This window comes from Phyllostomus hastatus, unplaced genomic scaffold, assembly GCF_019186645.2.
Source record: "Phyllostomus hastatus isolate PE091 unplaced genomic scaffold, TTU_PhHast_1.1 phas_contig_159, whole genome shotgun sequence".
In the NCBI taxonomy this organism is placed as follows: domain Eukaryota; kingdom Metazoa; phylum Chordata; class Mammalia; order Chiroptera; family Phyllostomidae; genus Phyllostomus; species Phyllostomus hastatus.
In genome coordinates, this window is record NW_025333640.1 from 15,549,580 (window position 1) to 15,575,000 (window position 25,421).

General features: G+C 35.9%; 1 protein-coding gene across 6 annotated transcripts in view; it reads left to right on the forward strand.

Annotated features, from left to right (window-relative positions):
- Positions 1-25,421, forward strand: part of GRIA2 (glutamate ionotropic receptor AMPA type subunit 2) — a 128,644-nt gene that overhangs the window by 95,727 nt on the left and 7,496 nt on the right. For all 6 annotated transcript variants that reach the window (XM_045831064.1, XM_045831067.1, XM_045831063.1 and 3 more), the window contains exons 7-13: positions 2,780-2,947; positions 3,170-3,274; positions 3,936-4,046; positions 5,554-5,760; positions 6,261-6,631; positions 11,071-11,269; positions 25,369-25,421. The exon at positions 25,369-25,421 is cut by the window's right edge and continues 195 nt beyond it. In XM_045831064.1, the coding sequence (XP_045687020.1) occupies positions 2,780-2,947; positions 3,170-3,274; positions 3,936-4,046; positions 5,554-5,760; positions 6,261-6,631; positions 11,071-11,269; positions 25,369-25,421 (1,214 nt within the window). The remainder of the gene's footprint in view (positions 1-2,779; positions 2,948-3,169; positions 3,275-3,935; positions 4,047-5,553; positions 5,761-6,260; positions 6,632-11,070; positions 11,270-25,368) is intronic.

The following is a 25,421-nucleotide window of genomic DNA, read 5'->3' on the forward strand; positions in this document are numbered from 1 at the left end:
GTGGTTCACTTACATGATAAAATGAAGGCAATTCAACTGAACTAATTCATGCAGATTAAATATATGATAATCACGCACTATAATTTTTAGTATCCAAAATGGAGGCTTAAAAAGTTTTGGATGCAGAAAAATACCATATGAATTCACATATATGTGCAATCTAAAGAATAAATAAACAAAATGGAACTAGACTCACAGGCACAGAGAACACACTGAAGGTTGCCAGGGGGTTGGGGGCCTGGGTGAGAAAGGTGAAGGCATTAAGAAGTGCAAAGTGATAGTTGTATGGGGATGTACAGTACAACATAGGCAATATAATCAATAATATTGTAATAACTATGTATGGTGCCAGGTGGGTACCAGAAATATCTAGGAACACTTGGTAAAACATATATGATTTTACAAAGCACTCTGCTGTATATCTGAAACTAATACAAAATATGTAATGTAAACTGTATTTAAAAGTAAAATTTACAAAATTTCTGGATGCATAGAGGGGAAAATTCATACCACATAAACTATATTCGTATTTCCCCTACTACAGTATCTCTCATATTAAAACAACAAACAAGACAGACATCTATCTACCATCAGACCAATTCATAATAAGTGTACTGCAGTTATCTACCTACATATCATTTCACTGGCTGGAGAGAGAAGGTGAGGACAGAGCCCATATCAAGATCACTGACCTTCCTTCCTTCTTTCCTCAGTCTTTTCAGTGTTTCCACCCCTGCCTTGGAATATAAAAATTCAGTAGTGACAGACACGTCAAACAAGTTTTCTATTTTCCTGGAGTAAATATTCTAGTAGGGAGGAGAGAAGAAGGCAAATGAAAGGTACATGGACAAGACGTGCAGATACTGGCAGAGACTGTGAAGAGAATAAACACGCACATATGAGCAGAATGACTGACAGTGGGCTGGGCAGGGAGAGCGGCACTGAGGAAGTAACGTTTGAGCACAGGGACGCACTGTAAGGTCATGGAGTGAATGAGATCACATAAAGAGGGCAAGGAGGGTTGATGTGGAAAGACAGATTTAGACACTCCTCTTAAAGTTTCTTACGAAGAAGAGATCCAAGATGGCGGCTGAGTAGGTGGATGTTACACTCACCTCCTTCCAGGACTACACTGGAATTACAACTAAAATATGGAGCAATCAAGCTGAATAACCAACTGAAGACTAGCTGAAGAGAAGTCTTATAACCAAGGAATTACAGAAGTAGCCACATAGAGACTAGTTGAAAGGGCATAAATGCAAAAAGGCCTGGCTCTGCTCCCGTGGGTGGTGACTGGCATTCTGGAAGGATACCCCAGTTACATAGGTTCCCCGGAGACACATGGAGTCTCAGCCCCATGATAGACTCCCCATCCCAGAGCACCAGAGCTGGGAAGAGTCACCTACATAACATCTGGCTATGAAAATCAGAGGGGATTTTGTCTGCCAGGGAGAAAGAAACATTTCCTAGAGACACAGGCATTCTCTTAAATGGCCAATACACAAAATCCTGTTCACAGCCAGTCATCCTGGGCTCCAGTGGAGGGAGGGCAGAGCAAAATAGAAGTGCATGAGGAGAGACTGGGGTTTGTGGCTCTGGGGAGAGAGCTGACAGGAAAATTGCAGGACCCCTGTGCTGAGTCCCTGTCCCATACCACAGACGTCATCTTTCTTGGGTGGAGCACTCCCCTCCTGGTATCACCAGACTGGGAGGAAGCAATAGCTCTACTTCTGGACTCCCTGTAGCTCCACTCTATGGCAGCTGCCCAGGTGTAGACTCAGGGGATGTCAGTGACTGAACTGTGTGGCTCTGGGGTGGAGGTCATTCCCGCACTTTCTCATGAACCTGACTGGTGTCTCTCCATCACAAGAGATATGCTAGCCCCACAGTTTTGCCTCCTGGTGGTTTTGTCCTGCCAAGGTCTGGACATAATCTGTGACAGACTCAGTTGTGTGACTCTGGAGTGGGGACTATTCCCTCCACTTTCCCCCAAGCCTGACCAACATGTCCCCATCATGGGAGATCCACTAGCTCCATGATCCCCACTACCAGTGGCTGCACTCTGCTGAGATCAGGCTCCTGGCCAAATCTGTGACAGACTTACTTGTGTGGATCTAGGATGGGGGCCATTTTTCTCTTACACACCTGAGCAGTGCATCACCCTCTCTTTACATGGCCAATCTTGATCTTTTTGAACCAATATTCCCATAGACTGTTGAAGCCTGAAGGGCGCACAGAAATTATGAATCTTGATAGTTCTTCAACTTGATTATCATAATCATTCAGAAGAAGTTAAAAACAAACATTCCAAAGTTCATTCCAGATCTACATGAGCATCACCAGGGCTGATAAGACATGAGGGATTGTGTGATCAGTATATTTTTTCTCATTGTCAGATAAGTTTCTCATTAGACAGTGGAGAAATAGTTATTGATTGATCTGATAAATTCCTGTATCACCAGATCAGGCCATAAAGTGATGCATTAATGAGAAGCTGGTTAGAAAAAGACAAAATATTAGCATACTTATTACAAAAGGTCTCACCTGAAAAAACTGCCATATTAACATAACAGAAAATGTTGAGAGTCAAGAGTACCGTCCGTAGTCCCAATATTCCATACTGCTTCCCTTAGATTCTTTAGCTTCTAGATGCAGAGACAGTGTCTAAATTCCTGCATTTGATATGGTATTGTATATTGGGCAACTGCAGTCTTGATTGCCAGTGTGGACTGAGTTTGATTCTCTCCCATTCTCATGAAATATGTGTGATACTTTTCAGTATACTTCTGCTCTGACCTATGACGCTGTTCAAGTGATGACTGAAGCTTTCCGCAACCTACGGAAGCAGAGAATCGAAATCTCCCGAAGGGGGAACGCAGGAGACTGTCTAGCCAACCCAGCAGTCCCCTGGGGACAAGGTGTAGAAATAGAAAGGGCCCTCAAACAGGTCAGTCACTCAACACGATTGTTTGGTGATTTGACAATGGCTACCATTTTCTTCCTGCAGAATTAGACATCCTTGATTTATTCCTTATGTTTAATATAAGGGGAATATTATTTCCTTACTACACAAAAGTAGGTTGAAGAGTGAAAAGAAAAAAAAACATAAATGTGGTTTTCTTGACTTGAAGTAAATTTGTAACCATGTGCCTTTCCCATTCCTCATTAGGTTCAGGTTGAAGGTCTCTCAGGAAATATAAAGTTTGACCAGAATGGAAAAAGAATAAACTATACGATTAACATCATGGAGCTCAAAACTAATGGGCCCCGGAAGGTAAGTCATTAGTGATTTAAAGGCAGTTCTGTGTGAGAAGGTGAGTTAGCTAACCCGTCACCTCATCTCCCTAAAAGTCCTGAAGCTACGTTTTCACATAGAGTTGTACAAATTCCAGAACCAGACATATTTTTCAATATTTTTTTAAAAATCAAATTTCTTTATTTTTGGTAACACTGACATGTAAACTTTACAGTAAATAGAATGGCAAATAAAAATATACTTTTTAAGATTAAGGTAGAAAAAGAGTTTAATGAGAAGAAAAAGAACTAGTGCTGAAAGCTCAGGGCTCAGAAGGTAAAACACAGCTGATACAAATATTTGTGTAACTGTTCAGCATTTTTTTTTAGTTTTATGGTGCAATGCCTTTTTTGGACTTTATGTATGTTTCTATATGATCACTCCCAAATAAATGATCCTTGGAGAATACAACAGGTGAATACAAAGAAACAAAACATTTTTAAGAATTGCTTTTCTTTGTTTTGTTTTTATAGTTCTAGGCTATTCCTATTAGATTCACGTATATCAGACACATCGCTGTCTAGAAGCCTAGTTAACATAAGTGTCATTTCAGATTCAGGTACGAGTTAGAAAATAATGAAATGCTTTGCTAATAAATGGGTCATTTACCCATGTGCCTGCCTTCTGCAACCTGTTCCAGATTGGATACTGGAGTGAAGTGGACAAAATGGTTGTTACCCTTACCGAGCTACCTTCTGGAAACGATACCTCCGGCCTTGAGAATAAGACTGTGGTTGTCACTACAATTTTGGTAATTAGTTGCATAGGCCTATGTTTTATTTTTTTTATGAAAAGTATGTACCAACTAGAATTGCTGTTTATGTTTCAGGGCAATAGCTATCCCAGTATTGCCTTCGCAATGTTTTCATCGTTTATTGAATGTGTACTCTGTCAAAAGGACTACACAAGCACTAGCTGAAACATTAAAAGTGTTCCTTACCTCTTCAAGACTATATTTAGCTTGACAAAGAATTCTTAACCTGGTGCATCTATGGGGGAACAACTGAAGAGAATCCTAAAGAGCACTTTTTGTTTGCTCAAGGGCTTCGCTTGTCCCTTCCCATACCATTGTGGGTAACCTTTTACCTTTCCAGTTGTTACATGTTTTAATACTGCTACCAACTTCTCTTTCTTCATAATAAAAGATGAACTCCTAAAGGCAAGAATGATCTCTCTCCTTTTCACCCCCAAGTCTCAACATGGTAGTAGGCACTTAGCCTGTGCTACATAAATGTGTACTGATGCACGAGATAAATTGAACCAGATCTCGAACATCTAGGTGTTGGATAGATGGAAGGGGATTAGATCATCATTGCAAGCTGTTGGTGAAAGGAAATAGGGTAAATGGGGTTTGCTAATAGTTCATAATTTTGTAAACAAAACAATTTTATTTTATTTTGCTAAGCAGTGATAAAGTATTTTGTGGGTATCATTATCCTAACAATAAGAAGGAGGAAATATAGAAAGGAAAACAAGCATTTGGATAAAAACATTGGTTGGCATTTAGAAACTCCTCTATGAGTCTAAGTTAGACATTTGAGGATTTTTGCCTTAATCACACCATTGAGAACTGTCTCACTGAGACTCCATATATCCTTGGTGCCTCTTTTCAGTAGAAAATATTGGGCTGTGCTGCATCCTTTTTTTTTTTCATGCTTCCATGCTTTCATTTCTTACGTTCACAGACAGAAGCTACTCTCTGGCTATCCTTGTAGCATCATTCTAGGATACTATATCTCATAGAAGAAGCAAAACCTAAAGTCCGAAAGGATAGAATCAGAAATTCACCATGGCAATGATCTTTTCAGTCTGTATGGCACTGGCCAACCTGACTTCTATATGAACTCTGTGTGTGAAGCAGCAGTGACCCAGGGTTTTGGGTGAATGAGGTTCCTGGTGTTGGAATAGCCTTACCATAGAATAAGAGCATGGTGGGTCCAGAGTTGAATTAAACAGCTGTTGAGCAGAATTCTTCATCTTTAAATCCTAGGAATTACAGACATGACAAGGGGACTTGCCAACAGTTTGTGCTTTTGAGTCTCTTGTTTACTTTGGTATGGCTAGATACAAGTCATGTTAGTGAAATAAATTGATAGATATTTGAGGACCTTTTTCAGAAGGCTTATGATTAATCTTTTCCATCTATATTCTATAATGTCTCTTGCTAACCGGTAATTATTAAACTAGAAGATTTGATTCAGAGAGTAAATACATAGCAAAGCCATTTTTATCAACTAAAGCATGGTCTTTCCATGTAGGAATCACCCTATGTTATGATGAAGAAAAATCATGAAATGCTTGAAGGCAATGAGCGCTATGAGGGCTACTGTGTTGACTTGGCTGCAGAAATCGCCAAACATTGTGGGTTCAAGTACAAGCTGACGATTGTTGGGGATGGCAAGTATGGGGCCAGGGATGCAGACACGAAAATTTGGAATGGGATGGTTGGAGAACTTGTGTATGGGGTAAGTATAGCTCTCCTCATAGAAAGTCATTCACTTAGAACTGTTGTTGATGGAATGCCTCCTCCCCCTACGAAGTACCTGTGTCTGGGGTTGTTGGCTTCCCACATTACTCTAGGAATACGATCTTATTTCTTTGTAATAAGTATTTGAAGATTAAAGATGAAGTGAGAAGCAAACTTTCAGATTAGGTGAGACAAAAATTTCATCTGTCTTGAAGCATCTGGGACATACACGTTGCTCAGAACTGCAAAGGCATAGATGCAGTATAAAGATGGAATTATCATAATCAAGCCAGATGTGTCTACTACACATTTATGAAAAGAGGGGATATCCAGGGAACAAACCACTCCTTTTGTTTATTCTTTACTGGGACTCTACCAGGAAAATAATTATGGCGATTTCCTTGATTTCCTTTCCTTCCCTTTTGATCCAGTAATGAATCGTGATTCCTTTCTGACCCTGACTCCAGGTACTATTACTGTCCTTTGTTTCCCTTACAGAAAGCTGATATTGCAATCGCTCCATTAACTATTACCCTTGTGAGAGAAGAGGTGATTGACTTCTCAAAGCCCTTTATGAGCCTCGGGATCTCTATCATGATCAAGAAGCCTCAGAAGTCCAAACCGGGAGTGTTTTCTTTTCTTGATCCTTTAGCCTATGAGATCTGGATGTGCATTGTTTTTGCCTACATTGGGGTCAGTGTAGTTTTATTCCTGGTCAGCAGATTTAGCCCCTACGAGTGGCACACTGAGGAGTTTGAAGATGGAAGAGAAACACAAAGTAGTGAATCAACTAATGAATTTGGGATTTTTAATAGTCTCTGGTTTTCCTTGGGTGCCTTTATGCAGCAAGGATGCGATATTTCGCCAAGGTTGGTTACTCACCTGCTTCAACTTTGTGCATTTTAGGTCTCAAGTGGACCTTCATGGTGTTTATGAATTCACTCTAAAGAAATAAGCAGCTGCTGATTCCCTGTCCGAGCAGTTTAAGACTCAAGGACAGATACTTAAAATCGGCATAAGCCTGTGAAATATTTGAGCAATGTTCTTTGAATGTTGACCTTATATTTCCCTGGTGAAATTATACACACCATGGAGAGGCTATAAAATGCATAAGGTTCCTATCATTCCATGCCTTCTTGGAGGGGTACCGTGTTTTTGCTGCATATTCTCATTTTACAGCCATCTGTGTGTTAATCCACAGACCTGTATATGGGAAAATGGGCAATATTTCATATTAACTACAAAAGCAAGAGCTTTTTTTAAAAACCTTCATTGGAACACATCCCATCTCTTTTATTTTCCCATCATTAGTTCATGGAAATGGTGTGGGAGAGATTATAATTTTTTTTTAAGGTTAGGATGCTGGATTAAAAGGACATGATAGCATTTACAAATACCTAGAAATATATGGTTGGGTAATAATAATGGCTTATTGTCATAAAAGTGTGTGCCATATTGAATGATAATGCATACATCATGGAAAAAAATCATACACCTCTCTTATTATGATATGTTAACTTCTGTACTAAAATGCGTAATATGATAACTATATCACAAAAACATATTGCTTGTGTTCATGTTATAGACATGAACAAGAATGACAGTCATATCTTGCCCTTCTGAAGAATAACTCATTCTGTTTCTAGTGTGATTGCTTTCATATGTAAAGCCTAAGTGACAATCTATCTGCTGTCATATTTTAATTTGGGTTTGAGTACCCTTCCTTGATTCTATGGGATATTTTAATAACTGGAGAAGAGGTGACTTTCTAATACTATTTCATTATATTGCTAAATTTTTGGCACTTTGGGGGAAAATAAGTGATTAATTTAAAACAACAGTATGAGCTCAAAAATTTGTATCTTTTGCAATTTTTTATTATATACTCTACCCAGTGCGAAAAAGAAAAAATATATCTAGAAATTATCAATCACTTCTTCTCTGATAGTAGGTCAAGTTTTTATGAATTATATGGATCTAAACAATCCTAATTTAATCATATTTTATTTGGCTTTTCTGTGGAACTACATTGAATTAGAAGCATGCCATGGTATTTTTATGGCATATATATAAATATATTTTTTTCTGATGATCTCTGGCAAGATATATAGGATTCATAGTTTATCTGATTTAAGTGAAAGATGGAAAGAGAAGTTTCTAATAATGAGGAAGAAAAATACTGACCAAATTGGAATCTCAGAGGACATTCTGTTCCATAAATAATAACGAAATGATCCAGCTTTAGTAAGAAGACTACTGAAGTATAATGTTACCCTATTCCTGAGATATAAGACAGTTATCACAGAATATCATAAACTATGCTCTGCCTGTGGAGTGATTAGGGAGAGGTGTATGGGGGCTCATTATGGGGTAGGATATATTGATCTGGTTCCAGAGAAGGACCCTGCTCCTTGTTCATCATGCCTCATGCTCATCAAGCAGGTAGTTATTTTGGTGTCTAGTGCTTGTTGAGGAGCAGGAAACATACTTACACCTGGGGGCTGGAGCACAGGGCACATTTAGCAATCTGCATTATTCTTGGGCCCACCAGGACGTACAAGACTGCTTCTCATTCTCAACAAGCCCGCTTCCTCAAACATGATCTTTTTTGTGTGCTTTTGATACTACAATTTCACATGCAAAAATTTTTATTTTCTGGTAAGATTTTAGGTAGTGAATTTTGTCCTTGTTATCAATTGACATTTTTTTGGAGGGGGGAGGGCCACAAAATATATATGGGGTCAAATATATATGGACAAACCCTCTTTAATAAAATTTTTAAGCATATATCTTTCATTTTATGTTGTGTGTATTTACAAATTGAACACATTACATAATATTGGAAAATTTAATGATTTTTAAATTAAATAAACTGCATTTAAAATGAAATGATCATTGCTTACCTCTGTTTAGAAAAGAATAGAGAAGCTTAACATCTAAAATTATAATAATAACAATGCATGAAATGTACATATCAATTTAGAGATGCTCTTTAAATATTTTAAAAGGTATTTATCTCTTTCAAGTAAAATATGATCTGAAAGTATATTATTAATATTAATAAGACATTTAAATTTCAATCTAGAATGATTTATTGAATTGAATTGCTCACTTGACTGAAATGAAATTTGGAATATGTTCACAAATTTCTGAAGACTAGATAGAACCACCAAAATTATGAGTAAAATACTCGAAAGTTGACTTATTCTCCTGCTTGCTTCTGTTTTTTTCCTTAACATCTATAAAGGATTGAAATGTATTAAGCAAAATGCCACTTTAAAACAACTGTTTAGTAGAGAATTAAAATAAATGTTAGAATACTTATATTTATTTGCTCCTTTAGTGCAGATGCTGAGAGGTGAAAGTTTTGTATTTAATTAGAAAAATTGTTTTTGTATGTTACCATAAAACAAAATTAAATTTGCCCCTTTATATAAAATTTCACAGGAACTCTTTCAAAAGCATTAATCATTCCTTTGAAGACATTAACAAGTAAATAATAAAATTATCAAGAATTTTCTGTTCTCAGTGATGTATAAGTCCAATAAATTTATCTTGTACACTTTAAATAAATTAGCATATTTAATCTGCCTAAATGTGATTTAAACACTGCATTAGAGAACAACTTACACCTTTATCTTGTGTCTATTTTACAGTCAGAATAGAATGACTTACAAAAATGATTCTCAAATATATTTCAAATTAACATGCAATGCATAGTGTCAACAGCAGTCACCATGTAATCAATTTTTTTTATGGGGTTTGAGCAGTCAGGTACTGAATGTGCCCTCTTAAATGCAGGGTACATGCCATGTAATTATACCTTCCATTGTTGTGGAATAAATAGTGAACATTTTGAGAGTAGCTGTGTCTACATAAAAGGTTTGCCAAATTTAAAGTGTATTTAATATCCTCTAGAGAATACAATTGAGGTGTTTAATTTTCATCCTGCCATATTTATTTAATTCTTTGCACCTCTTAGAGATTGTGATAAAAGCTCTTAATGACATTCTTTTTATCTTTCATTGCTTGTTCTCTCTCTCTTGCTCTTTTATTTTAGCAACAGATATTTTTTAATCTAAAAAAATTACTTTAAAATTAACTTCCTCTCTTTGTCCTGACTGCTCGGGTGGTTTATTCTACTAATATTACCCAATAATTTGATATAGTGTCTATGATTCATCAGAAAGTCTATTTCTTACTTTAATGGTAAGGAAGTTTGATTTAGGCCATAAATTGCCAATTATGTTTTAAATTTTATAAATGTTACCTCTTCACTATAGCACCTCTAAATTTTAGATGTAGCAGAGTTATTAACAAGAAAGAAAAATGTTATGTTTGTTTGTTAATATTACTCAGATATGTAGTATCCCCCTAAATCTTTTAAAATAATACAGTATACATCTATTTCTATATGTATGTATTTATATTTATCTACCTAGGGTGTAAAGTAAATTATTGGGAATCTATTAAGCTTTTAAAAAGTATTTATGTAAGAATTTATGACCACAGAATATTATTATTTCAGTATATTTCAAACTAGGAACTTATAACTTGGCAAAGTTTTAAGTGTCTGGTTTGTATTCCTTCAGTTTTCTTTTTTCTTTTTCCCTAAGCAGGAGGCACAAAGGAACAGGGTAATAACAGGCCATGCATAAGGCATTTCATTTTTATTCATTAAGAATTATACTTTGTTTCATACCTGTGTTTGTAGCATCATTTTCCCATCTTCTATACAGTATTAAAATCCAGGTTTTGGCACACACACACAAAAAAACTAATGAAATTTTGGACTTTTTTTTGAGGGTATTGGAACTTCATTGGTTGAATTAAAGGGTTTCTTCAGTGTTTAAAGATAAATCTGTAGTGCATACTCTTTAATTTTTAATATTTGGTTTTGTTTGTCAACATTGTTCTGAGTATTGCTGGTGATCTTAGATTCTCTTGTACATGTTTGCTTATGCCACAAGTAGATAAAGTAATGTGAGCATTGGATGAATTATATATGCACATTTCTTGAAATTGTTTTGTTATGAGATTCCATACCATCAAAGATTTGGGCATTATAAGTATGAAAGAATTTCAGGAATCTGAAGTTTTCACCTCTGGGTATCTCATCAAATCTAGTTAATCTGTACTCCTTGCCCAGAATGTTTAATAGTTTCCAGTTTCTTTAAGTAGTAGATATATTAAAAAGTATAAAGTGAAATATTCCTTTATAAGTCAATATTTGCATAATACTGCTAACTTGTTTTTTTTATTAGGTCATTCATTCCACTTTACAAATCCATTTCATACTTGTTATTAGATCCCTCTCTGGGCGCATTGTTGGAGGTGTGTGGTGGTTCTTTACCCTGATCATAATCTCCTCCTACACGGCTAACTTAGCTGCCTTCCTGACAGTAGAGAGGATGGTGTCTCCCATCGAGAGTGCTGAGGATCTTTCTAAGCAAACAGAAATTGCTTATGGGACATTAGACTCTGGCTCCACTAAAGAGTTTTTCAGGGTAAGAGATTCTGCTTTGTAACTGTTGCCTTTGTTCTTAAATTTTAACCTATTTAAACTTCGTCCCCCTTTGCCTCCTCCCATGGTCTGTGTGAAAGTGACCACCACCTCTCTCTCTATTTCCATTCCTGACCCTGTCTCTGTCCCCCTCCTTCCCTGCCCCGTCCTTAGCCCTGACTCCATTGGTTTTCTGATTCCTCACTCCTTTGTCTAAAAACACGACATTGCAATGAAATCTTAGTTTTATAAAATCTGATTGTACTTTCAGAAGAAAACCGAAGCAAAGTGAAGTATAGATTGACATTATTTTTAAAACAAAATGGTGTTGTTTTTGGCTTGATTTTAAATAAGCATGACTGTCATTTATAGCATATAGTTTTCAGTTGAAGACTCACTTTTAAATCAGTTATTTAATGCTGTATCAGGAAACAGATTATGTTTATATGTGAAAATTCTGAATTTTCTGTCAAATCCTTCAAGAAAAGGCCAATAAAGACCTTCGGATTTTTTAAATGCACACCAAAGTTATAATATATTTTTTTTAAAAAATTGGTGGCCTCATGGTCTATTTTATAGGACAAGCCAAATAACCTACTGTTGGTAAAATTTTATTTCATTATACCATCTCTATATAAGAACTCATTCTATTAAAGTGTTTAAATACAGCTGATAAACTAAGGTCTTAAGCTAACATATATGACAAATGATGATCTCTGGTAATACACAAATATCTTCAAATGTATCTGAGTCTGTTTGAGTGAGGACTGGGCCAGTTTACTCCAGAATTAGGATTGGGACTTCAACTTTTAGTTGAAGTAATAGGTTTTATTATTTTTAAGACTGCCCCATGCTACATCGGTCCCTCATCGCTTCTGCCAAATAACTTCAGCTGGGCTGAAGATAATTTGGGAGAAAAGAGTGGTCCGGGGCTTGTCACAGCTGATAATAGATAATAACCTGGATATGTGGCTGGTATAGAGGCTTAATGCTTTCAGTGGGCACTGCAGTGCAAGTGCAGCTACTGTAACCTCAATGCAGTTCTGCGAATGAATGTCCTGATACTGATTAACTCTCTTCTGAACATATATGCAATATGTGTTTAAACCCTATTAATGTAACAGTGCACTAACTTGATCATAACAATGAATCTATTGAAATAAATTAGAATAAATTAGAATTTATTCTTGTTAGAATAAATAAGAACATGATTCTTAATTAGAAGTGCATTTTGAAGCATTTTTATTATTTGCATCCCAATAGGGCTTACTTTAATTTATGTATTTTACTACTATTCCTTCCTTTTGAAATAAATGAGACCTGTGAATGAGACAGTAGCCTGTTATATCGTAGTTTATGGTTTACTTAGCACTATGAATATGGTTAAAATAATCTTAATTCCTCCCAGACATTCTCTTCTAGGTGAGTATAAATCTGTTACTGTCATTGGTTTGTCTGGACAACAATAGTACCTACTACTCTCAACTATGGCACATTCGAATTCCCAGGGCATTTAGTATGTCTAAGCTAAGTCAATCATAGAAGCATGCTGTAATTACCAAGATGCCAAAATATGCTAATCTCTAGTAGACAAGATGAGAAAGCTAGATGATGTGGGCAAAAGGATGCTGCTACTCATGTATTTTGGTATTTCAGTGCACTAATTCCATAGAGACCATGGTTGTATGATATTTGTACGTGTATATATGTGCATATATACATTTTTATTTAAATATATGTATATATGTTTGAATATATATTTGACATAATATGTGGATTGTGGAGTTTTTTCTTCCCCAGAGTATTAGATAAGTTATGTTTAGTATTTAGGTAAACTAATAACTTACATTAATATAGTTTCCCAGAGCAATTTCTCATGCATTATATCCTTGAAATTCAAAATATTTCTCTCTACTAGGGCAGTGATTTTTGTTTTTATGCTACACATTACTGAACTGAAGCTCAGATAAATTTGAGGATTTGCCCAAATTCAGGTAGCTGTTAAGTGTGCAGAGGCCACTTACTCCTAAAAGATCTTTTGCATTTACTAAGTTTTTTCCTTGGAGAGAAAGGTCTCTGGGTTTATTCTGCTGCCTTATGTTCTGTTTTGTTTGTGCACTGTTGGAGAAGTATCACGGTAGAAATTCAGGCGGGGCTTCGTCATTCCTGCCCAATCCCTTCAGAAGGAATGGTTGAATGTGGCTAAGTTTCAATGCATAAACCACTGTAGTGAGCTTCTCCTTTTCTAGAGAAAGAGGGTATGGGCTCAAAAGTACTGAAAAGTCACGTTATTTATTCTGTTTGTACCAACAAAGAGAAGCTAATATAACAGTGCACATCACCAAAGTGAATAGGAGCTTGCTATGTTAAGTCCTCTACTAAACTAATACAACATGATTATGATTTGCAAAATTATGTACACAAAAGGTTTGTTTCTTGAAGTTGGACTAAATAAAATGATGCTGATAAATTATAAGTAATTATGAGTAGTTTTGTTAACTGTATAAATGTTTGATAATTGGGTACCATGATGATAATACTGAGGACAATCTTAATTTTGTTTCTGACTCCCAAGAACATTTTCTGTGATTCTATGGCTTTCTGATCATATACATCAAGTCTCAAACTTTTTCACATAAAGTATCTTGAATTATTATATGAAGATTGAAAGACAGATTCTTTATTTTTTAAGAGATTTTATTTACTTATTTCTAGAGAGAGAGGAAGGGAAGGAATAAGAGAGGGAGAGAAACATCAATGTGTGGTTGCCTCTCACATGGCCCCCACTAGGGACCTGGCCCACAGCTCAGGTGTGTGCCCTGACAGGGAATCAAACCAGCCACCCTCCAGATTACAGCCTGCCATCAATCCACTGAGCCATACCAGCCAGGGCAACAGATTCTTTATTAAAAAAACAATTTATTTTTACAGAGCACTATGTAAAATATTGAATAAAATAAACCTAATTCATAAACATTACAAAAGCAAAATATAATTGATTTTCATTAACTTTTTTTTTTCACTTAAATCCTAAGCTATATCTTTGTTCTTTGGCCTGAATGAAAGGACTAATTAGATATTTTCCATATATGTATATATGGATTTATTTGCATGTACATATGAATGTATGTATGTACATGCATATATGATTTATGATCATTTCTGATCATATATATGTTATACTATATCAGATTCATAATTACCAAAGAATTGCAATAATTTAAACTATACTATAATTTATACTATACTTTCAAAGGCAGCAGCCTTTTCTCAACTTCCTTGGTGGCTGAATTCCTAAGTTTATAGTGAAAACTATTTCAAAGGCTATTTGCCTTGCTTCTATTCCTGAAATTAACATTCACCACACATCTTGGGTCATCTTCTCTCTTAAATGTCCTTTGTCTCTAGGCACATTTGGGGATCCTGTAAGGTAGATTCAAGTCAGGGTGAAAGCTGGCAGATTGATTATCATGGGGCCCAACCTGCCAGGAAAGGAGAGGTATAGATGGAGTGGGCCAAAGCCAGAGAAGAGACGTACTGTGCTTTGTCCTCTGGACATCTGCAACACTTACGTTCAGACTCAGGACAGCTAATTACACATAGAAGAAAAAGTTTTCACCATTTTTACCATTTGCTAATATTCAAAGTTCTAATAGTTATCTTCTATTTCCTACTATTGCTTATTCTGGCTCTACTGATAGCTTTTTGCTTCTTACATGCTGTTTACAACTAGGGATTTTATTACTCATTTAATTTAAAATTTTCTACTTTCACAAAGTTTATCAAACCATGTTTCTGCTTTTACTACAGCAAGAGCTTTGGATTTAGCCACTGGTGAATTTGATTTGAGAAGTTGGGTCACTGTTGAAAATTTAAAGATATATAACTAGTGAAAGAATGAAGAAAATAATTTTTAAGACCATTTAGAGATGAAATGTCCAGTTTTAAAACAGAATTATGAATTTATAGTTTTTTGTCTCAATATTAATGTGCCCTAAAATTATATCTTTTGGGTGGATGAAAGCACCTTACTTATGTCAAATTATGAGATGAATATTTCATCTTGTCTATACAGATCTATCTGTTTGGTCCTAAGGTAATGTCATTTACTCAATTTAAGCCTAACATATTTTCATATATCAGTTAAATAATTTAACAATAAACTGTGTTATGTTAATATTGTTTTAGTGAATTCAGTGAGTGTGCATTAGTTTTAGGATTGTGATTTAAGTTTTAAATTTTTTAACTTAAAAGCATTCCATCGGTGATAATCAGTGAAGCAAACATGAGAATGAAACATTTACTTTGTTTCTGCTAGACAGTAAGTGGAGGACAGTCTTGTAACCAACCACCAAGAGGTGTGAAGAAAAAGACCCAACATTTTCCTTCGCCAGGATCCACAGCTGTGGAGCCCATATACATCCTTGTACAGAGTGAATGATAAAACCTGACTCAATTCGGAGCTGCTGAACATCCCTGATTATAGAGTGCCACTGTAGCATACCTATAATTAAGAAAGAATTAGGCTTTCAATTATAAACCACTATTTTTAGACATTCACATTTTTGATAATTCAACTTCTCAATAAGAGGACAGATCTTAGATCAGTCTGAGTAGAAAATGATTTCAGAGACCTGTCAGCATTGTATTCCTACAGAAACTTAGATTTGAGCAATAGGAAATGACTTCTATATAGAAACCTATCATTGGCCTGTCAATCCATGAAGCTCAATTATTAACCTACAGAAGAAAGTGCTTTTTCGTGCCTCTTCCAAATCTCCCACACTACAGTCATTTATTTCTTCCAGTTCTCTTCCCGGGGTGGCGGGGGGAGGGTTTGAGGGACAGAGTGTATCTTCTGAATAAGTGACCTGCTTTAGATATGCTGACTTTGGAAGGAAGCCAGTCTAAACCATCATCAGAATAAAGGTATTCCCCTTCTTATTTAGTGAAGTTAATTATTCCATTCTCAGAAGATAAATGTGGTCTCATAATAATCCATGAGACTATACCATTGTTACCCCACATTATAGAGTTTTCAGAATTTACAAATAATATAGATGATAGACAAATAGTATTAATGGAGATGTTCTTTACCTGAATGTAAGGAATAGTTTGAAGTTTTCCTTACATGTGTATATAACTTGTGATCATATATGATCACACATATGATTTACTATATAATAATTATAATTACCAAAGAATTATAATAATTTAGATTATACTTTTAAGGCAGCAACTTTTTTCAACTCCCTCTGTGGCATAAGAAGCACCTATTTATATTTACATATAAAAACACTGATTGAAATATAAGTAAAAATGAACCATTATATAACAGCTATCCTATAGAAATACTTTAAATACTATTTCATTAAAGTTACATTCTGTTCCAGTTACTGATTGTCTTCAGCAACAATACAGCGTGCTTCCTTTACTCTTATTCTATTGAATAGATTTTTACTCACTATGGTAGTTATTTCATTGCTTCTGGTATAGTTAATGATTTATCTGCCATTGTTTCTTATATATCACATATTTCCATGCAGGCAGATACATGTATATATACTTCTAGTTTTGTATACATGATTATGTGTATATGTAATTCTAGATTTCTACATATGAATATGTATGTACATACATTTTATATCTTTTAAATATTGTGGAGATAGAGTGTATGTATAGTCATACATGACTGTATGGTATTACTAATGGTATTTACTAATTACCATTAGTAAATGGTAGTAAATTACCATTAGTAAATATGGTGATTACTATTTATGGTACATTATACATTGTACATATGTATGTATAATACACAGGTATGTGTATACATGCATGTGTGCATAATGTATAATGTACCATACATTACTAATATGATATCACTAATATATTTATGTTAGTAATATCTGCATAGACCCTTTATGAACCTTTCACTCAAACTTAACCATTTAAGTGGCTTCTAAAATACTAGGTATTAAATAAATGCTGAGTGTGAATACATTAACAATAAATAACACTACATGGAAGTGTTGTAAGTCGACCATGGCATGGTCATATCTGTTACAGACTTTCCTTCCTAAGTTTTGGAAGCTTGATTATTGCATAACAATCTGCACAGCTGACACCTCCACATGCCCAAGGCTTCACTCGATGAACCAGGACACGTGGAAATCATTTCCTCTCTGGCTGGCAGTTTTCCTTCCTCTGACATTTTCATTTTTCTTACCACTCCACAAAGCACCAGGGGACAGTATTGAGTTCTTAAAGACTTTAAAGATACATCATGCCCAGGTTGCCTGGGGAAAGCCTATGCTCCATCAGTTCAGCTGAATGTAGCTGGTTTAACAGTGTAGGAAAGGTCAAAATTTTAGAAGATTTTGCCAATGTTTCCTTTAAAATTTAGTATTCAGTTTAAAGACCCTGCAGTTCATTCAGTAGTTCCCAAATGCATAGGACTATAAGTGTGTGAGGGACTGTATTGAATTGGGTTCTCTGTGCTCAGAGTGGTATGGAAGGAAAAACAGGGTATGTCTGCTTGCTGAATTATGATCATGGTGAAATTGTCTCCGCTCCCCAGGCAAATAGGTTAATTTGGTCATTTTCCTCTCCACAGCCATGCTAAGCGAAAGTCAGTGCGCTATCCACCAGGCACTTCATCTAAAGACCACCCTTAACAAACACAGGGGCAATGAGAGCTCACATTATCCACTGGATGGACTCAATTCACTCTGATCAGATTACAGGAGGCTTTCTAGTATTGTCCATATTCAAGAGAAAATGGTCCTATTCACACTATCATCAGACCAGGAAGATGATTATTCTAGCAGAAAAAGTCCAAACAATGGAGAAATAACTGGAGATTAATCTCTGGTCTCCAAACTCTACCAAAACTCCTATTTAGGTGCCTCAGAGAGGATGAATTTCAGTATGAACCTGTGCAAGGTGTTTCAGATGACTTAGTAGTGTTCAGTTCACTTTATTTTTGTGCTTATGTAAGAGAATCGTTTCTGCTGGCTCTGCTGGATGTCTCACACTAGTTGCCATGGTAATAAACCCAGTCCCCAATCTCTGCAGAGAAGAGAAATAGAATTGTGCAATCACTTAAATATACAGGAATTAAACCTGAACTAAATATAATTATCATGGGTAAAGTGCTGAGAATTCTTTAACTAGATGATTTTGAAGAAAAACTTGATACTAAATAATTTACAGTTCATGTTTCCAGCATATATGCCCCAGATCATATTGAGTGATTATCAGAAACAAGTTGCTAGTAATGGTGGCTGCTTATTTTAACATGGAAATGCATTTTTAGGAATCATATGGTAACTGGCAATTCCAAATAATGTAAGGGTCCCCCCCAAAATACAATGTTTAAGATTTTATTCAGAGAAGAGAAGAAAGAGCCAGGAGGAAGTGTAAGAAAATGTTGGGATGAAAAGACCCTACTTTTCCATGAAGACACACTGACTCAAAGTCACTGACCAGTTCTCTTTGTGAGGAATCCAGCACCAGTGAAGAGGCTCCTACAGACCAAACCAGTGCAACACCAGCCAGGTCAAACCCAGTAGGAAATTCATGGTACTCACTCACCACAGTTCCTCCCCAGCCCACTCCCCAACCCCTCTATCCCCACCCCCGGGCAGTGCAGAGCAACTGGGAGGAAACACCCAGCTCTTGGTTTCTCCCTGGGGAGAGAGGGAGACTGGATTGTACGTCCAGCTTCTGACTTTGCAGTGTGGCTTCCTGAGGATCTGATTTCTATCTTGCCTGAATCAAAGCATTGACAAGAAAGACACTGGTTTGGGGAACTAGTTCCTTTGTTCCACCACGGGGAACACTCACTGGTCATAGACCCTCCCCTCCACCTCAGTGAGGAGCAAGCAGGAGAAAACCTGCAACTCCCCACTTCTGCCTGGGGAGGGAAGGTTGGAGTGTGGGTTCAGTGATTTTTCCTTTGGGGGAGGCTGTCCAAGGGATTGGTTCCTGTCTCCCCTGCCATGTGCTATAACATGAATGAATTTGAGAATATAGTATGTGAAGTGAAACAAGCCCATCATAGAAGGGCAAGTACTGTAAAAATCCTATCTGAGTTCTGACTTTAGTCATTGCTTTCTTTTTAATACGTCAGATGCATCAAACACAGAAAAAAAAACTCCATCTTTCTTAAGTTTTCTTATCCCTTAACCTAAGAATTCTGAACTGGAATTCTTTATTAAATTATATTTTTATACCCTTCATCCTGGTTTCTATATATATATTTAAGATTTTTAAGATTTTATTTATTTTTAGAGAGGGAAGGGAGGGAGAAAGAGAGAGAGAAAGAAACATCAATGTGTGGTTGCTGGGGGCCGTGGCCTGCAACCCAGGTATGTGCCCTGACTGGGAATCGAACCTGCGATGCTTTGATTCACAGTCCGAGCTCAATCCACTGAGCTACGCCAGCCAGGGCTGTTCTCTACATATTTTGAATGTAGGTTTTTCTATCTAGATATACAGGGTGATCTAGTCTACCTATAAAGGATCTTAACCGGTATCTGAAAATTCAGATTTCAGCCCAATTTCAACCTGGACACTTACTTTCTTCAAGAAATACAGTGTTTACATTTCAAAAAATGAAAGAAAGGTGGAAAATGCCTTTACCTAAAGAACGTGCTCTGTTTTCACTATTGTCGCACTGTTCTCTATTATATAACCCATTCCTGTCATTTTCACTCACTCTCGTTTCCTGCTTAGCCCTCCAGGTATTTGAAATTACAACTCTGTTATCTAGACTCCATAATTCTATTTAAATAGCTTCAAGTTTGTTAGCTTCTGTGGTAACTGAATCACATTAGCTTGCCCTAAAGTTGTTTGCTGAAAACCTGGGTGATTTCAATATGAATTATTGTAAGCCTCTTGTCTTCCATTCTGTGAATATGCAATTGATTGAAGCCATATGCTAGATTTTGCATTCATTCCTATTAAATTTCACCTTGGTTTTTGGCTTCTTTGTGCATGCTCATAAAATTGAAATATCGATTCTCTCATCTATCATAAAAATATTTGTAACCTTGAAACATTTGCCATTTACATCCTTATCCAAATTGACTGAAATATTGAACACAATGGGGCTAAGGAGTCAGTGGTATTTCCCTGTTGATATAAATAACCAATATTCTTTAGGTGTGATCGATATTTTAATTATAAGCCTACCTAGTTCTGCTAACTGCAACTCTCCATGTAATCCACAAAGATAATATGAGATACTTTGTCTAATTCATTGATCATACTCAAGATGTTATCTGTCTGCAATAGGTTGAATGGGTCAATTGCTTAACCTATTAAAAATTAAAAATGTGGTCATAGGGGATCACTTGCTCTTCCCCTTGCTTTGCCAATTTACATTATATGCACATACATGCATATGTAGTTAATACACACATGTAATTAATAAGAGAATTCATTGATATAACTTACCATTCATAAGGGAATGAAAACATGGAAATGCCAATTATATTTTAAACTTTAAAAACACTGTTTTTCAAACAAAACTATCAGGAGCATATGATTTTATTAATAATATATGTATTAACCTGACTCTATAGTTTTGACAATTGAAAGTAATTTCAAAATGTTAATAAGAACTCTAGGATGTAACTCAGCTTTACTTTTGGTAATAATCTAATTTATTTAAGCCTCACTTGACTTATCAACAAACTATACATAAACATCTAACTGAATTTCTCTAAATTTGGTAAGATTGTCAAGTGACCTTTTCTTCTTCACAGATATCATTTATCTAAACCATGCTTGAGTGTTCTTTTTTTAATCATTTTTAAGGTTTTATTTTATTTAATTTTAGAGAAAGGGGAAGGGAGGGAGAAGAGAGGGAGAGAAACATCAATGTATGTTTGCCTCTCACATGGCCCTCACTGGGGACCTGGCCCTCACTGGGGACCTGGCCCACAACCCAGGCATGTGCCCTGACTGGGAATAGAACTGGTGACCCTTTGGTTCTCAGCCCACACTCAGTTCACTGGGCCACACCATCCAGGGCCATGCTTGAGTATTCTTATGGCTCAATGTATATACATGTGTAAGGAAGGTTAGGACATCCAAACCTTATTCCTGGTTCTTCTAGGGTTAACAAACTATGCTAACTGAGGCAAGTTATTCAATCTTTCGTACTTCTGCTCCTGAAACACAGATTCAGCTCTTCCATTGACCAACACAACTCTATTCTTTCTTCAAGGTATTATTCTACCAGAATCATAGGAAGAGTTATCTCTATTTTTGTAAAGCTAATATCTCCACCTGGGTCTTTGACATCTCTTTCCAATTGCCCAAGACATTACTCTGAAACTTTCACTTTAATAACGTCTCTAGTCTTTTCATCTCTGTGGACTCGAGCTTTCAGTCAAGGCTCAACTTTGCCTTAAGTTCGAACCATCCTCAGAACAGTTCTCTCCTTTATCTTCTCTTTCTCCTTTCCCTCAGCTGGCAAGTTAATGAATTTGTTTACTAGGGCCTTCCTGTTTCCATTATGGCCACTTCCTCCTCTCTCCTTTCAAATTTGATCTCCCTTGTAAGTCTTTGTGAAAATGGCCTTTTAATGCCCTTGTGGCCAAATTGAAATGTGTGTGTGTGTTTTCATGCTTGGTGAGAACTGTGCAATATTTAATATCATTCTGCAAAAAATGTTTTGACACTTTTTCCTCCTAGTTCATGAAACTGTAAAGCTTTCTTATATTTTCTCTTATTTCTCTAAACACTCTGTTCTTTCCTTCACTGACTTTTTAACTTCTGTCCAGACTGCAGAATAAGGCTACATGCTTTTCTTCTACTATGGCTTTTTTGGTAATACTTTTACAAAAATAATTTTATCATCTTTTACATTTAAAAACCACTCACATTTAACATACATGGCTATGCAAACTATTGAAGTAAAGCTTTCAAAGTAAGCATTATTTCAACTTCATTTAAAAAAAGGTTGAAAGTGGGATGATGAAAACTTCTAATGACACACAACACAGAAAGTGACAAGGAATCGACTTTGTATATTGATTCCCTCGACTCGACTTGACTATATGTTATGTTGGAAGTTTCATCTTAATAAAAAATGTAAAACAGAGGCACTCTAATGGAGGGAGAATCCAACTATTAAGGGTTAAAATTGCAGTGTATGTTAGTGATTTTTTAAAATTCTGATTTCAAATAGGTGACTATAGCTCATAAACATGGAAGCATTTTGTAGGGATTGTAGATTTGTAAACACTACAGAATGTGGAATAAAACTTATATGCAATACTTTTTGGCCTGCCAACTCTAGAAGTTTGCAGGGATGGTTTGCAAGTCTCCTGGCATCTGTAATGAAACAATGGGTCGTGCTATGAGTTCCAGAGGAAAGATAAAGAATCAGCCAAAAGAATAAAACGCTAAAGAAAGGACAATTAAATTTTTATAGAATGTCAACCACACAGACTAGAAATAGAGGTTATTAATTCACACTATGGCACTCTAATCTTTATATTTATGAGGCCATAGGTAAAGTTCACCCACTCACAGATAGAGTCACCTTCTTATTAGTGGTTATACTACCCCAGATAATATAATATTTGTAGGAAAAAAGAGGAGGTTTTCATGAAAAGTATCTATTCATATTTGAAGTGAAATCTAGAAAGTATCACAATGGGGAGCACAGTTCTAAAAAACTCTGTGGAGGCGCTCCTGGTTCAGAATCATGTCTGGCATTTGGAAATCTCTTGCTGTTTGGACCTCATTTATACTGGGAAATTATTAAGACTTTCATTCTAGTGAAAAATATACTGCTGACATTGTGAGAAGGTATTTTGATATTTATTAGACATTGGGGATAAATATAATTTTTTGACAGTGAACTGTACAAGAATTAACAGCTTAAGTGGTCAAAATGATGTGGAATGCTGCACCTTCATTTCCTACAAATCCTTGATTGTGTCTCATGGAGATAATTATTGTTTCCTTTAAAATGTCATTTTCCCCTAAGGATGAAAAAGCTTATTTATTCGGTAGAAAAATTAATGGATGTATTACTCTATATGGGGAAGAACTATAACTAAATTAAAATGACTATTGGTTTCTTTCACAGACAAGATCTTTTTCTTTGATATAACCACATCAGATGTGTTGAGTTTATAAGGAATGTTTCCCCAGCAATGTTAGACAATAGGCATGTTTCCTCTTTAAGTCAATTTTAAAATTCCACACTGTTACTTTATGTGATACATTAGTCAAATTGATGTGCCTTTTATAATAATATTGAACTATGGAAAAAGATTTGGATAAACATGTTCAGAGTCTTAACTCCTTGGGAAGCACAGGGATGTCAAGGGTGTCACCCTGACACAGTGATCATTTCTCTCCACTTACTGAGGCCTCACTCATCTCCTCAACAAAATGCAATGGAACCTTCCAGCCTGAGGAATTAACTTCCCCATACTCCCTAAAAGAAGGAAGAGTTGTCTTTGCTTTAACATGTAAACTTCACATGTAAACCTAAAAAACAGTTTTCCTCAGCTAGCTGAAGTTGGGTCCTAGTGGAGCTTCACTCTTACAGAAGTGCTTTTGCAACAGAGAGGCAGTCTGGTTCAGTTGGTAGTACAGCTTCCAACCTGTTATCTCAAGAAGGGCTGTGGTTTAGAAATAGAAATAAGTTTAAGAATGTTGCAGAGGAATCATTGGATGATCGAATTGTTATTAATAACTTTTATAAATTTAGAGTGAAAGCACCCTTTTAACAGGATGTTTGGGTGTTCTCATAGCATGGACCACTGGGTTGCCATGGTCCACAGGCTGTCTCATTGTAGCAGTCAGTCCCTATTTAGAGAGAGACAATGAAGAAATGCAGCTGACATCTGAGCACCTCCCACTGTCCATGTATTGTAAATGTTAGTGATACAAATCAACTTTGTACTTTACACTTAACCTCCAATTTTCACCAAAATAGAGTAATATTTGTAGAGCTGCCTTAATCCCTAGGGCAGCATTCTAAACAAATTTTTATTTACATTATGGCCACTTATAATGAATTGATTTATTCGTGCCTTCTCTAAGACAAAGGCTACATATTTTTAAATTCCTTAGAGTAAAATACAAATATAAAGGCCAAAAACCTCATGAATCTTAAAAGTAAGTTTTCAATTTCAAGTTTCCATTTCAAACTTCCTGTATTAGAATAACAAAAGGGGTTATTTAGAGTCACCTACCCAAAGGGATTAAAGTCAGTTGAAAAAAATGTGAGCAGAAAAATAAGAGGATATTCAAAAACTAACTTTTCAACTCTTATGCTCAGCTTCCCTTTTTACTATGAATAAAGCACTAAATGATTTTTGATGTCTACCTTTGCTTTTGAGTCAATTAATTTTTAAGATAAATACCTCCTCAATTATACTGCTGCCGCCTTTCTTTCGTATCTGTCACTCATAGAACACTCTATTTTCTAGTATACACTGTAATGAAGAGTACTTTGGTTGTTTCAATATTCAAAATAAAAAGTTTCTCTTTAATTAAAAGAAAATGTCAATGCCTAAATGATCTTTCTTTAAAAAAAATACAAAACAGTGTTATTCCAGAAGCATTTGAGTCAGGATCTAATAGAGGCTTCTTGCATTTCCTTTTTCCATACACAATGGGCACTCCATTAGGATCTTACCACTTGTATGCCAGACCAATTAATGTGACATAGACTCCTGTTCTGCAACTAGTTAATAATAGAATGTTTAAGCAGTTAACAGTGAAGATATCCTGCCTGTCTCCTAGCTTGAATTATTCCTAGAGGTACTGTGTAGCATTCTTTCGACTTATTTTGGTGTATCACCATTTCAGATGGCTTCTTGGGTGTGCAATATTTTGTTTACAGCTAAAATGTGCCATAACAAAATGACAAATGAGGTTCTTGTAAATATAAAGGAAATTTATTGACAAAATGACAGGATTACAAAAGATTAAATGTTAAGTGATGAAGACATCCATGTTCTCTGTACCATCTATGATTGTTTTGAACAGTACTGCCTCCCTTGGTGTTTTGACAAATACTTTTAGGGCCACCTCTAAACTGTACCTGGTACCTTTTTTTTCCCACAGAGATCTAAAATTGCAGTGTTTGATAAGATGTGGACCTACATGAGAAGTGCAGA